This window comes from Pelodiscus sinensis, chromosome 21 (assembly GCF_049634645.1).
Source record: "Pelodiscus sinensis isolate JC-2024 chromosome 21, ASM4963464v1, whole genome shotgun sequence".
NCBI lineage: Eukaryota > Metazoa > Chordata > Testudines > Trionychidae > Pelodiscus > Pelodiscus sinensis.
In genome coordinates, this window is record NC_134731.1 from 14,175,407 (window position 1) to 14,190,613 (window position 15,207).

The 15,207-nt window shown below is 45.7% G+C and overlaps 1 protein-coding gene across 4 annotated transcripts in view; it reads right to left on the reverse strand.

Moving 5' to 3' along the window:
• Window positions 1-15,207, reverse strand: part of PITPNM3 (PITPNM family member 3) — a 518,333-nt gene that overhangs the window by 344,895 nt on the left and 158,231 nt on the right. For all 4 annotated transcript variants that reach the window (XM_075904890.1, XM_075904888.1, XM_075904887.1 and 1 more), the window contains exon 2: window positions 14,409-14,504. In XM_075904890.1, the coding sequence (XP_075761005.1) occupies window positions 14,409-14,504 (96 nt within the window). The remainder of the gene's footprint in view (window positions 1-14,408; window positions 14,505-15,207) is intronic.

Sequence of the window (15,207 nt, forward strand, 5' to 3'; positions counted from 1 at the left end):
AGTAACACATTGGACTGGTCATAGATACAGAGTGATCTCTGCATTGTGTGGTAAGGTGGGCACAAGCAAATAATAGGCACATCAATACGGTCAAGTCATGTCGTACTACAGAATACTAACAGGGTGGAGAATTCAATCCTGGGAAGCAGAGACCCTCAAAAGATTTGGGAGTCATGGCGTCCCACGTGGACACTGCTACAGCACACTGAAAGTTCTGGAGAGCAGCTGGAGCACTACCCACATGGGACATGGACTGCAGCAAGTTGGTGCAGTCATAACCTGGCTTCCCATCCTCTACATCAGGGCTACTCAACTTTGGAAGCCCTGGGGGCCACAATGATACTTACAGCACATGCTGAGGGCTGCAACTTAAGTGTGGTTGCATATACATGCACATATATGCAAACAGCTTCTTTCACACAGATGGGCATGAATACAAACCACTTCCCACAATGTCCCAGTGCTCTCGGCACCTCCTTGGGGGCTAGACATGCCAACACCCTGTACCCATCTGTTCCAGCCAGTACGTCTCCTTGTGTCTTTCGATACTCACCCCGCCTCGCCGTTGTGGACCGTGTTCCCAGTGGAGGCCATGTTCAAAGGATCCCACCTACAGACTGCGTGTTGAGCCCTGCTTAAATCCAAACTGCACCACGGGCCACAAACAAATGGGCCGTGGGCTGCATGTGGCCCACGGGCCACGTGTTGAGTAGCCCCACTCTACATTTTGAGACTGTGAGCAGACTCTTGGTCATTCTCTTAAATCTGAGCTTTCCTCATAAAAACTTTATCTGCACTTATTTTTCAAACGATTCTTTTGTTTTCAACAGAGCTCACTTGCTTGGGGATACACATTTCTATTTCAAACTATCCAAGGACACCAGCACAAACTACTGTATTGTCAGCACATTCTACAAGTGTTCTAAATATTTCAAGGTACTTGAAAATGGATTTACTCTTTTGGAGATCTATGACTAATTGCCTGAGGTACAGCTTGAAAACTGGAACAAACTGAATTATACCCTCCCATAAAAGGCTTTTCTTGTTTTCTAAATTACAAAGCTTGATTTCCAACTAACCAGGATTATTTTGCAGCAGGGAAGAAAGAAAAAAAAAACCCTAAACAGTCAGTATCAAATAAGATTCTGAAAGTAATTTAATCAGCTTCTACAAAAGTATGATGATAATATAGCATTACTGTTAGATACTCAGTGGAATAATTAGCTCCACATTTATCCCTTTGTTCCATCATCCTATGAGTTCTTTTTGAAATTTAATAACAAGATATTACTTAAAAGGTTTGCATAAAATTACTTGCTTTGAACCATCTCCTGGTTAAAAATAATTTTAGAGAAATCTACTCTGCTGTCAGAATAGTAGTACGAAATAATGTATGGGAGTCTGATCTGTTCAGATGAACTCACATTGACTCCACTGGGCACTTCATATTCAGAATTGGCAAAGTCAGATAATCCCTTATATGCAAACAAGTCTAGGTGTTAATTCCCGGGTTCATGCTCATAATTCACATGCTCCTTTCTGCAGCAAGCTTATTTCTTGCATATAAAGAGTGCTAGCAACTTCCATAATTATTTGTTTCAGAGGCAATTCCAGGGGTACCGTGTTGACCAATTTTCTATCATTCCAATGGTTAGATCTTCAAGGGGAAAGGTCAAAATATGCTTTTGCTATGATTTAATCTGAGCGTATTATAAAACTGTAGAGAATTTAGAGGGATAAATGTGTCACACTTTAATCAATAGGTTCAAATGGCAATGATCACCAGTCATCATGGGATCTGTGGAACATTTGTTATTACTGCACTCATCATTGCAGGATTTTTAATTCTCGGTGTTAGTAGTTATCAGGAAGAAAGAAGAGTCACAATGACGACCATCATCTAAAGAGGATTTCTAGGATTAAGGCATCCGAGGAAAGCTTGTTTATTTATGTTGGCTCTTATCCCATGCTCATGACTACTGCAGTATCTGAGTGCCTCCCAGTAGTGTATTAAACAATGTGACTACGCAGCTATCTCATGGTGTTGATTTTCTCATCTTACATATTTTATTGCCAGATTTCCCCTATTTTTGAATATTAAAATAGTGTATAAGTGCTTTTCCCCCAGCCATCTCTTCTATCTATTCCAGTAAGAAAGTAATAGCCCTAGGCACATGATAGCACTTGTGTGATCACAGATCACTGCAGTGGCAAGTTTGCCATTACGGCCTCCATTCAGTAAAGCATTGAAGCGCATGCTTAAACCCACTTCTGCTTAAGAACCTGTGACATCACTGGAACTTCAGCATATGCTTAAATGTTTCCCCAAGTAGGAATGGGTTTAAGAATAGGCTTATGTGCTTTCTTTCATCTCTCCACAGCTTACTGACTATGCTGCCCGGACAATCCAGAAATTGTGTCTTCTGTCCAGTAAAAAAAACCAAAAACCTGAAAATACCCGGTATTTTCTGTTTCTCTTGGACAAATGGCCGGTGGGGGACCATTTTTCCCCTGCCGTATCTGGCTGGTGCGGGGGGAGCAGGCAAGAATTTAAAGGCACAGTGTCCTTTTTTCATTGTTTTGCTCAACAAGTCTCCAGGGTTTGTTTTATTTTTTGCTTAACAAGTTTGGTTGGTCAACCAATTTTTTCCACCGCCATGTTCAGAATTTTTTGTGAAGGTATCTGGCAAGCCTATGCTGAACTCTGGCTCTGCCAGTGTCTGCCCTTGCCTACCTATTCTCCATATACAAGAGGCTGATTGTTGCTTTCCACCCTGCCGTCTCTGGCAACATGGATAGCCCATGCAGGATTCGTACTCCCTTAAATGCCAGAGGCTTTATAACCAAGGCCAATGTAGACTATTAAAAGGATTTCCAACTCAATTCAGTCTCTGTCCCACTAATAAAACACCCCCTGCCCAAAAGTGGGCAAGTAGCTTTATATAGTTTTCTTCTCTTTTTGTTGTGTGGTTGCTACTTTGTTGTATATAAATCATTTGGTTCTTTTAACAGAACTGCATGAGGCAAATATCTTATGGTGCTGCCCTAAGGCAAAACCAGTATGCTATGCATACACCTCCCTGTACCACTGAGCAGCAAGTGCCAGACAGCTCCAGGTTTAGCAGCGTTCTTCAAAAGCTTGTGTTCTCCCCTTGCCGTTCCACCCTAGAGTGAGGCGAGGCTCAATGCAGTTTTTCCAACCCATGAGGAAATGGGTAATTTAGAACCGTTTCTTTGTGTACAACTCAAAGCACGGCCATGCACTCGTGTAGCAAGGAGCACAGAGGAAACGTACGAGTGAGTTAAACAATGGCAAATTATGGACAGTAAATTTGTCCTTCGTGATACCCTTCAGAAGTTGCTACTCATGGGAATAAAATATAATTTATCCATTGCACTTTTGCTTCCTGTGTCTGCCCAAGCTATAATTATCCTAAGATAACTATTCAGCTTTGGGTAAAAATCCCAGAGTGGGAAGGAAAAGCAGAAAAAGAACAAGAAAATACAATATGCAGGATACCGATTAACACTTTTTTAGCCTCTCTCTGCATTAGCACCTTTAACTCCCATGATATTTGACTATAACTATCTAGTTTGAAGCCATTCTGCCAAGATTACAGGCCTCTTATAAAATTCTGTGTTGCATTGGGAAGGTCTAAATATAGACTGACTTTGTTTTAAAAAAAATCATCTGATCTATGTGTGTGTGGGGGGGGGGGGATTAATTGGCACCATCTCTTTAGCTAAGAGATAGTACCAAAGCCTTGAAATTATCATTCAGACTGTGGCATTGTTGAAGGGAACATCCAGAATTTCTCTAAGGTAGCCATCCTATTGCAGTCTGCTGCTTGGAAGGCTTATATTGTATATCAATGGTGCATAGGATCTGAGCTGGCTCTGCCCACAGAAGAAAAATTTCATTCTCTGTGACTAAGTCACGTATCCCTCGATGTTTAAAGCTACCTACATATGCAGATAAGTGCCTAGTTGGATTTTCAGAAATGCCTAACTCACGCTGCACCAAGGTGCTTTGGAAAATCCTGCTAGGTACTCATGTACATTTTTATGTGCCCAAGTACCTCTAGAAATCTGGTTCACAGTTACTTTCCACTTACTCTATGAACAGACCGTGCCACTTCCTGCTCCCTAGACTTCCCCCACACTGGTTGTACAGCAAGTGCAAAGTAAGATGCAACCTGTAGCAGGTCAGGAATCACAAATCAGCATGCATCAGAGCTCCAGCCTGGCTCCTTGTTCTAGTAGCAAAGCAGCAACGTGCACCCAGACCACCTGTGCTGACAAGGGCATTGGGAGAGACAGAGCCAAAGTTCTACCAACCACCCATGCAGGAAGGTGAGAAGCAGCTCCGTGAAGGTTGCTCTCCTGCCACCCTACTCCCCTGTGACTGATGAAGATGACACCGGCATGTAACAGCAGCCATACGTCACCATACTCACCCGTGCCACCCTGAAGTCAGCTGCTGATGAGAGCTGTGCAAAAGAAACTCCCCCACAAAACCCAGTCACTGTGGGGGAGAGGGATTTTGAAAGTTCACAGCAACGTGTGACCAGTGCCTTTCATGCTGACCACTTGAGTCTCATCGTTATCTCATGCTACCCCATATGTATGTCATACTCATTGGTTGTATCACCTTAGACATTAAGCTCGTTGGGGTAGGGGCTGTCTGTCTCTTTGCTATGGTGTTTGTGCAAGTCCTATCCCAACCATCGTCTGATCTATACAAACAGCACTTATATTTCTTCTTTTTCTTTTTTTTAAATACTCACTGGAATATGTGTCTGGAAATAAGAGGCAATCACCAGAAGTGCAGAAGTGAACAGCTGTCTTTTAGTGCAAAATATGTTCTTGCTGTTTCTGCAACCTTTCCATACACACACAATTGCTTTAGCTGTGTCACAACAGTGTTTGAAAGCACACTTCATTTGTTCACTACTCTGCCTCTCTACCCTGTACCAAGGCCAAAAGATTGAAAAATAGGTTTCTGCCTCTCCCAGCCATAATAAATGAGATGGAATGCCGCTCCCAGCTAAAAAGGTATGTTCTATACATGAGCAATTCTAACTACTTCTTTACCCCTCTAGAATCTCACTTCAACGTATTCCTTTGTCATCTCTTTCACAGGGAATTTATCAGCTGCCAGTATTATTGCAAGAAGCATTCAAGGCAAAGAACACGAATAGTCACTTTTGAGGATGGCAAAAAGAGAAATTCAAGACATTCAAGGAATTTTTTTCTTTAAAAAAAACCTATGCAACTCATTAATATCCTTTGAGTCATAAAAAGTTATTGAAGCTGAAGGCATGTCTAAACTTGCCATTTAAAGAGGCGAAGTCCCTTTTTCCACAGGAGCACCTACTCTTGCCAAGGACTTTTTGTGGTGCAACAGACGTTTCACTGCAAAAGAACACCTCCCAGGTATACAGTTCTTGCTGGTGATGCTTTTGCAGTCGCTGTATACAAAGCTTTTAGCCTCTACAGTAGTGGTTCCCTACTGGAAAACCCATTCATAAACTTTTGGCAGACCGGTAACATTTTATTTATTCATTTGCATATTCATTATGCATTATTTGTTACTGGTCCATCAAATGCCCCGGCCCCCAAAGCGCCCCAGTCCCAACCTTGACCCCTAGACTCCCCCAGCCACTGACCCCAGTCACCTGCACCCAACCCCCCAGTGCCAGCCTGCCACCCTCAGAGCTCCCCAGTACCAGTCCCTCACCCCAAACGCCTCAGTGCCAGCCCTTCACCCTTTAGAGCCCACCACTTCCACACTCCAGTGCCAGCCTCCTGTTTCCAGGACCCCACTGCACCCAAACTACCAAGGGCACCCCCGTGAGAGTCCTCACTGCTCAGTGTGAGCCCTGTTCCCCAGAGTCCCCCATAAACTCCACCACTACTAGCCCTGTTCCCATAGCCCCCTAGTGCCAGCTCCCTACCCCAGATGTCCCAGTGCCTCCCACTGTCAGCATCCTGCCTCAGAGTTCCCCACCTCTTGGAGCTCCCTAGTACTAGCCCTGCCCCCAGAAGTCCCCCCAGCACTAGCCTCACCTCCAGAGCCCCCCCCAGTACCTGCCTCACCCCTCTCACCTAGCCCTGCGTTGCCTCCCAGCCGTGCCCCGCTGCCTGGGTCACGGCTGCTCTACGCAGCCCTCCCACTATGCAGCAAAGTGCTCATCCCCGGCTGGGAGGAGACCCCATGCCAGGCAGGCAGGATGGCAGAGAGGCGGGCTAGGACATGCCTCTCCCAACAGTCGCAGCAGGAGCAGATCCCAGCTCTGGTCCCCAGAGCCTCTGTGGTCCAGCCGCCAGAGGCCACGGACCAGCGGTTAAGAATCACTGCTCTCCAGGGATATGTCTAGACTGCATCCCTCTGTCAGCGGAGGGATGCAGATTAGGCAGATAAACATTGCAAATGAGGCAGGGATGTAAATATCCCATGCCTAATTTGCATAAAAATGGCCACCGCGTTTTGCTGACTCAGCACTTTGTCGGCAAAAAGCGGCAGTCTAGAGCAGAGTGTTGAGAAAGAAAGCCTTTTTCGGCAGATCCTGTAAACCTCCTTGCAGGAGGCATAAGGGATCTGTTGAAAAAGGCTTTCTTTCTCCATAGATCTCCCTCTAGACTGCCGCTTTTTGCCAACAAAGTGCTGAGCCGGCAAAACGCAGCAGCCATATTATGCAAATTAGGCATGGGATATTTAAATCCCTGTCTCATTTGCAATGTCAACCTGCCTAATTTGCATCCCTCTGCCGGCAGAGGGATGCAGTCTAGACATACCCCAGGATATCCCCCCAGTCGTCATTCTAGCAACCAGCTCAGCTGCTCTGACACCAGCTCAACTGATGTCTGCTCCTCCTCCCCCGAAAACCCTCAAAAAGCTTGAAATTCCCCTATCTGTTTACCCGGCAGGTGACAATGCCGGCTCCACAGCGCAAACATCCCTGCTTGCAGCCATGCTGAGCTACTGGCATTGTCTCACCTACACTACGTAGAATTTTTGAAAGAGGATATGCAAATTCCCCAAGAATTTGCATATCTTCTTCAGATCTCACTTTCAAAAGAGGATCTTTTGAAAGTGAAAGTAGTCTGGACACGGGGGAGGGGAGGTTTGGAAAAAAAAACCTCTCTCGAAAAAAACGCTCTTCCTTAAAAAAGGAGGTTTACGTGGTTTTTTTTTTCCCGAAAATGGAGTTTTTTCACTGAAAAAAATGTGTCCAGACTACTTTCGCTTTCAAAAGATACTCTTTCGAAAGTGAGATCGGAAGAAGATATGCGAATTTCTCAGGAATTTGCATATCCTCTTTCGGGGAAAAAAAAACATAGTTGACACATGCCCCTAGAGAGCAGTTCGGGGTGACCACCCCAGGTCCCATGCTTTGAGGGCCCCCAGGATGGCACCTCAACTGTTCTATGGATGAGTCCCATGGCTTCCTGGGAAATTACCTTGGGGGCCCGGCGAGGGGCAGCAGCCGACATTGGGACCCCCCACACTCACCATGGCAACCACAGGAAGCAGAGCGACCCAACAGCCTGCTCCGGTCCGCTGCCCATCTCCCAGCCACGTTGCTCCGCTTCACCATGACAGGGGCACGTGGAGCAACCTAGCTTCAGCCTGAAAGATGCAGAGCCCAGGGGAGCAGAGCGCGGTAACTCCAGGCCAGGGCACTCTGCTTCCAGCCACTGCAGTGAGTGCCATGGCCTGAGTCCTGCTGCCACCCCATGCCAGAGCCCTTGGTAATCCTCCAACTCACGTCAATCCAGGGAAGGGATGCGACTGGCGAGGGAGAGAGGGAGAGGGTGAGAGGGGTGAACCAAGGGCTGGGCTTGGAGGAAGGGGTGAAGGGAGGAGTGAGAAGAGGCGGAGGGGCCTGGGGCAGCGGGAGCTGCCAAGGGCCCTTCACTTGGAGCTAGGGTGGGTTGCCTCCAAACTCGGCTGACTAGCTGCAGGCCGTCCCCGCCACTTAGCCTGAAAGAGGTAGAACACCCTGGGTATGTCTACACTACCCCGCTAGTTCGAACTAGCGGGGTAATGTAGGCATACCGCACTTGCAAATGAAGCCCGGGATTTGAATTTCCCGGGCTTCATTTGCATAAGCGGGGAGCCGCCATTTTTAAAACCCCGCTGGTTCGAGCCCCGTGTAGCCGCACTGCACGGGGTTCGAACCACCGGGGTTTTAAAAATGGCGGCTCCCCGCTTATGCAAATGAAGCCCGGGAAATTCAAATCCCGGGCTTCATTTGCAAGTGCGGTATGCCTACATTAGCCCGCTAGTTCGAACTAGGAGGGTAGTGTAGACATACCCCCTGTTACAAGAGGCCACCGCCTCAAAGCAGATCTACTTATTGTCTCCAACCTTTTGAACTGATTGTTCCTGGCATTTGTAGTGAAGACATGGCCAGAAAGGTCTGGGTTTGTTTTGTTTCCTCTCCCCTCTCCCACTGCGGCGGGGCCCTAAACCTGGTGCACAACTGAGCCCAACACTGGGAGAAGGGGGGGAGCTTGTACCGCATCTTCCCCTGCCCCCTACAGTTTGGGGCCAGGTCCCCACACACAGTAACCCGCTGGTGGAGATGGAGTAGGATCGGGCTGGGGGCAGAGAGGCAGGGAGGAGACTCCAGCCAGTGGCAGCAGGCAGATGAGAAGCAGGTGAGTCGAGGGATGACAGGGGAAGCGGAGGGGGACTAAATTGGTGCCCCCCTAGTGTGGCGCCCGGGGGCAACTGCCCCTGCCCACACACACCCCTCGCTTTGCCACTGCCACTGCCAACATTACCTGCTGCCCATGCAATATGACTTTTTTAATTGATTTTAACAGGCTCTGGGTGGATTCTATGAAATTGTGCATTCAAATTTCTGCATACTTGGTTGTTGCTTTTTAGCTAACACTGTCCTCTCCTAGCTGTCTAAACAAGACTGGGAAAGATGGAATGCATAGCAGTGAGTCGTAAGTCCACTTTTGTAGACAAAACCCTGTAGTCTAGACAAACCCTAGTTGTGCAGCTAAAGCAAAGCTCCAAGTCAGGAGATCTGGTTCTAGCCGCAATTCCAGCAGAAATGTAGTATGTGATTTCAGGCAAGTCACGTAATCACTCTGCGGCTTGGTTAACCCATAGATATAAGAGAATAGATAGTATTTATCCACCTTTGAGAGGCATTGTGGCACTTAATTCATTAATTTGTAAACTATTTGAGGATTTTCAAATGGAAGGCCCTATGGAATAGCCAAGTAATATTTTAAATTTAATTTACAGAAGCACAGAGGAAACCTCTGCAACTCTAAGCATTTTTCTGGGAGTCAGGAAAGACCCCAAACAGTGGAGCTCTCATTAGCACACAATAATATTAGTATTACAACAGAGAGGTCAGGGATACAAAAAAAAATTGTTCCAGAGACTGCACTCTGAATAAAATGAAGGGAGAGGACATATGTATCCGTCTGGATGAAATTGCAAATAGCATTATCAACAGCTTGTCTGAGCTTCAGCTGTAAGTTATTTGTACTACTAAGGGGCCATTTCTATCTTCAGTAATTACTTATGGTGTGAACAAGTTTCATTTGAGAATTAGGGAAACAGATTCCCCAGTCAGTTTCAGTCAGCCCAATAACTTACTCCAGAAAAGCATCCTAAGAAGAAGGCTATATAAGCTCCAAAGTTTGTGTCTCTCACCCACAGAAGATGATCCACTAAAAGATATTTTGGATGAAGGTATGAATGAAGCCCAAAGGCCCCCTGCTGGAGACCTCAGGGCTCTGCCACACCCAGTCCAGGAAGGGAGCACTGGAGAGGTCCTCCAAGCAGGCTAGAGTAGATTCACAGGAAGCAACCAATCAGGGTCATATAAAAAGGAGTGGCAGAACAGAGCAGGAAGGAGAAGAATTGGCTAGAGTTGTTGGGATGGGATGGGATGGGATGGGATGGGATGGGATGGTAGTAGGAAGTGGAGGAGAAGAGCTGCATGTCCAGCTGCCTGAAGGAACTGCAATACAACAGCAGCTAACTGGGGACAGGGACTGAGGGAGTGAGAATATATTGGATGTCTGTTTGGAGCATACAGAAAAAAAAAAAAGAGAGACAATCACCAGGCAGGTGAAATGAGCTGGCTGGAGACACGTCTCTCCTTCCAGCTTAGGACTGCCCTACCCCCTGAAACTTGCACCTCCCCAGGTGCCCTTTAGGGAAGGTGGGGGAGGCCTGAAACTCTCTCTCCTCCCTCCCCCACCATCCACATGGGAATATTGCTGGCTTTTCCCCTTCCTCAAGGAACAAAGGAAAAGTGCACATTTTGCTGCATTCCTCACTATGGCTGGGACACTCAAGGGGCAGACAAGCTGTACACTTTGCTCTCACTTCCTGACACGAACAGAAAGGAAAAAAGCAAGCAGCCCTCCTATGAATTTCGGAGGTGGGAGGATTCTCCACCCACCCCCCGCTACCTCTTTCTACAGACACACACACACACGCACACACTGGCTCCGCTGTCAAGAGCATCTCCTCATTTCCCAACCTTAACTCCTCCCCGATAGGGTTGCCAGATGGTTTAACCAAAAATACCGAATACCCCTCCCCCTGCAAAAAAAACCCACCAGGGAAAAATTCTGTTGAGGGGAAAGGAAGAGGGGAGTTTTTTTGGGGGGGGGGGGGAAGGATCCCAAGAATTATCACGCAAAAAAATAAATAAATAAAATAAAACAGCATTAAAACAGCATGGACCCTTTAAATTAATGCAGAGTAAGAATAGGGATAGGAAGATGACAGATTGAGCACTAAGATCCAGGGAAGGCATTGCTTCCCCTTGCTCAGGCCTTTAGGCTTTTTGTTGGTGGACATCTTGTTTTCTTGGTTGAGCTAGAAGGTAGCTTCCCTGCAGAACCAGGTAAGCAGAGGATCTGGGGGCGGGCCCAGTTGCTGAGTGTGTCGTAGGATTGCCAGGTCTGGTATGTTTGCCTCCTGGCAGGGAAAAAAAACCAGAAAATACCAGACACCTAAAATGTCCGGTATTTTCTGGGTTTTTTTTACCGGACAGGAGGCGAAAATACCAGACTGTCCAGGTCAATACCGGACACCTGCAACACCGGGTAAGTGTGTGTGTGTGTGTAAATAAAAATAATGAAACAACAAATGGTAGGGAGAATTATATTCCTGATTTATGTTGACATAACTGAGATCACAATAGCTCCCCTGCTCAGCTTCTCTGGATTAACCACCAGTGTAACTGGGATCAGAGTCTAATACAGGGTGGGTCTACACAGCAGGCTTAACTCAAAATACGCTACACAAATTGAGCGATGTCAATTGCGTAGCAATTTTCTAAATAGATTAGAGCACTCTTCCTCCAGCTTCCCTTACTCCTTGTACAATGAAGTTACAGGAGTTGGAGTAAGAAGTCCTCCAACTTGTCAATATTTTGACATTATGTTGAACTGCCTGCTGTGTAGACGTGGACTAAATTATTTTGAAATAATGCTAGTTATTTTGAAATAATGTTGTTGTGTAGACATACCCACAGGGAAGATACCCTACTGATCATTCAAAAAAAAAAGTGCCTGGATTTTCCTTTTCCTAAATTTGCCAAACTGCCTACCCCATTTAACTACTCTACAGCACCCAAGTTTATGGCAGATTTTCATATTTTGCACTATCATCTTCTTTGCAACAGCTTTTTCATTTTCTCTCTCCCTTACATTTTGCAAACAACCAAAAAAAACCTGACAAAATGTCTCCTTCATACTGGCTTTCAGCTCAAACATATGTCAATTGTAAACCCACCAGGTGGCTCTCTATTGAATACAGGCTGGTTCTCCAATAATCCCACCAAGGAAAAGAAAACCCATTTTAAACTATGGTATTTTCTAGCAAGACAGCACACAAAGCAGTTAAACATGCATGCATGGGTACTACCCCAAACACCTATTAACTTTTGCAGCACCACCAGGCATCTATAGACATTCAACAGTCACACAATAATGAGGCTAGAACCCTGAAAGTTAAGAAGATTAATTCTATTTGCTGAAAAGAAGCCACGTTCAAGCTGAGAGTGGAAGCATTTGAAATATGTCAGCTCCATACTATACATATTAACAGATGGGGAAATTTAACAATCTCAGCCATTAGAAATAAAATATCCATTTTCTTCATTAAGCATTGAATGTTTTTGCAAAAAGAAGCCATCAAAAGAAGCCTGCTGAATATATCATTGCCCAAAGCAATCACATAGAAAAATGTTTGTGCTTTCAAAACCAGTCCTTGGATATTTTAGCTTTGTCCTGTAGGGTTGTTGTTGTTTCTTCATTATTTCAAACATGCTTTGACAGGGTGTGCATACCACGCACTGGGACTGAAGGGCTTAAAACCCTGTGGCTGTCTATACTGCAGGCCTCTTGCACAATAACTGTTTTGCACAAGAGTTCTTGCGCAAAAGGTCTAGCACAAGAGCGTGTCCACACTGCCATGTGCTTTTGCGCAAGAGTGTCCATGGCAGTGTGGACGCTCTCTTGCGCAAGAAACCTCTGATGGCCATCTTAGCCACAGGGGTTTCTTGTGCAAGAAAGCCCTGTTGCCAGTCCACATTGCCTTCTTGCGCAAGAGCTCTTGCACAAGAGGGCTTATACCTCATGAGGAGAGGAATAACTCTTGCACAAGAAGCTCTCTGTTCTGATGCTTTAATGTAAATTTACTTGCACAAGAACACGCATGAAATGTAGACGCTCCGCAAGTTTTTGTGCAAGAACAGCTGTTCTTGCACAAGAAGCCTACAGTGTAGACATAGCCTGTGAATAGAGGAATTCCCACCCCTCCGGCCAACTGAGCGTGCTCCAAGTGCAGGGGCAGTATAAAAGGGAGCAGATCTGGGCTGGATGCTGTAGAGGACAGATCTGCTGCAGAAGCTCCATGGGTAACCCAGACATGGGAGCCAGAGACCTGTGAGACCACATCAGGCCTCCAGAGCCAGTGGAGCCTCAGGGGAAGACTGGTTCTACAGAACCAGAGGACCCTGAAACCACATGGATCACCCTAACACCAGAATTGGAAGGAAGTGATCCAGGGAGGGCATTGCAATGGGATTTCCTGCTCAGCGTGTGGTGGATCATTTCTCCACGGATAGGACCCTGGGTTGGGGCCCCCTACTGGAGCTGTGGCCCCAAACACTTGAGACTCAAGCCATGAGGCTGTGCTGCCCTGTTCCCCAAGGCTGTGTTATTGACTCTAGCCATTAGGCCACACTGCCCAGCACCCAGGGGCTACTAGACAGACCCAGGTCAATAGGCCACACTGCCTCAGAGCGATGAACCATTGTAGATTGCCTATGAACCAAGAGATGAGCTGGCAGCATCCACACCTCTCTGTGCCCGCATCCCATAGGACAGGGTGTGCATATACCATGACACATTCACATTCTCGTGTAACCCAGAAGGGGGAAGGGAAACAAGGGAAGCCTGCAGTTTAGTTGTTACAGCTTTCAGTTTCCTGTAGACAAGCCAAATTTGGCTCAACCCAAAAATTCCCTAGCATGGTATGGAAGACAGCCCAGTATTCCATAGCAAAAATGGTTCCAGGTCTTTTTAAGAGCCCCAGGAGGTTGCAGGAAGAAGGTAGCACTTCAGGTTAACCAGTTGAGCACATTCATTTAGGCTCAGATCCTGAAGCTCTATTTGTGCAGTTTTCATTCATTCACAAAACTCTAATTGACTTCAGTGGAAGTTTTGCTAGAGTAAAGATGGAGGATCTGATTTTTCAGAGATGCTGAGTACTTGTGGCTCCCATGGACTTCATTAGGAGCTGTGTGTGCAGTGATGCTCTGTAGATAGGTGCACTATGAATAGATAATTAGCTGATAAGCTAGATCAGTGTTTCCTAATTTTATTTGGCCACAAAACCCTTTTCAGCTTGAAAGAATTTCAAGGGACCCTTAGGGTTGCCAGGGTAATATTTGTCGAGAAAAAAACAAAAACAAAAAAACGCCGAGTCCCACTGCAAAGGCTCTGTCTCTTTAAGAGGGGGTGAAGGAGTGCCAAGTTCTCACGGAACCCTTACTTTCGCTTCGTGGAACCCCAGGATTCCGAGGATTACCAGTCAGGAAACACTGAGCTAGATAATCAGGGCCCTCAGGATTTGGCTTTTAGGTTCCAATCCCGCAAGTTTTCATATACATGCTTTACTTTACACACAACCATAAGTGGCCTCATTGATATCAATAGGAATACATGAAGTGTGTAATTTAAGCACCTACGTAAGATCCTCTCTCCTGCAAAGTCGTAATAAGTCTATAAAAACTGACCTAGCAGGTAGGAGATTAAAAAGCAAATCCAAATGTAGTTACTTATATTAGTACTATAAAATTTTGGGGGTGGAGAGGGTGGGAGGGAGGAGGAAGGATAGCTGTACATACCTCTTGCATCGAAGAATTCATCGTCTGAGCTCTCCACGGAGTCATTAATGATGTTCTGCATATGCCACTGAGTGCCACTGAATCTGCGTGAACCAGCTGGAAATAAAGACAAACTCACATGAACAAAATGGAATGATGATCTGCACATCATGCTGAAAAAAAAAGTCTAAGTCCTCGTAAATTGTGAGAGAGACTCATTTTGGCCAATTCACATTTTTTTAATCTAGCGAGAGGGCCACTCAAAATGCGTAGGATGGCAGCAAAAATTATACTTTTGGCAAAATCATCTGAATTAGAACAATTAAAGCAAACACTGTGTTCAAGCTCAACGTACGTCTACACAGCAACATTATTTAAAAATAATTAGTGTTATTTCGAAATAACTTAGTCCGCATCTACACAACAGGCAGGTATTTCAAAATAATGTCAAGCTGGAGGACTTCTTACTCTGACTCTTGTAACCCTCATTGTATGAGGAATAAGGGAAGTCGGAGGAAGAGTGCTCTATTTCGAAATAAGCACTGTGTAGATGCTGACAATTTCAAAATAAGCTACGCAACTCACGTTGCTCAATTTGCGTAGTTTATTTTGAGTTAAGCCCTGCTGTGCAGATGCATCCTCAGTGTGCAATGCTATCACTGCATGGAGTGAGTTAAGAGACAAAGAAAAATTCCACTCAGTTGAACTTGTCAGACCATGTGATAGAAATGTAGCCGTGTTAGTCTGGTGTAGCTGAAACAAAATACAGGACTATGTAGCACTTTAAAGACTAACAAGATGGTTTATTAGATGATGAGCT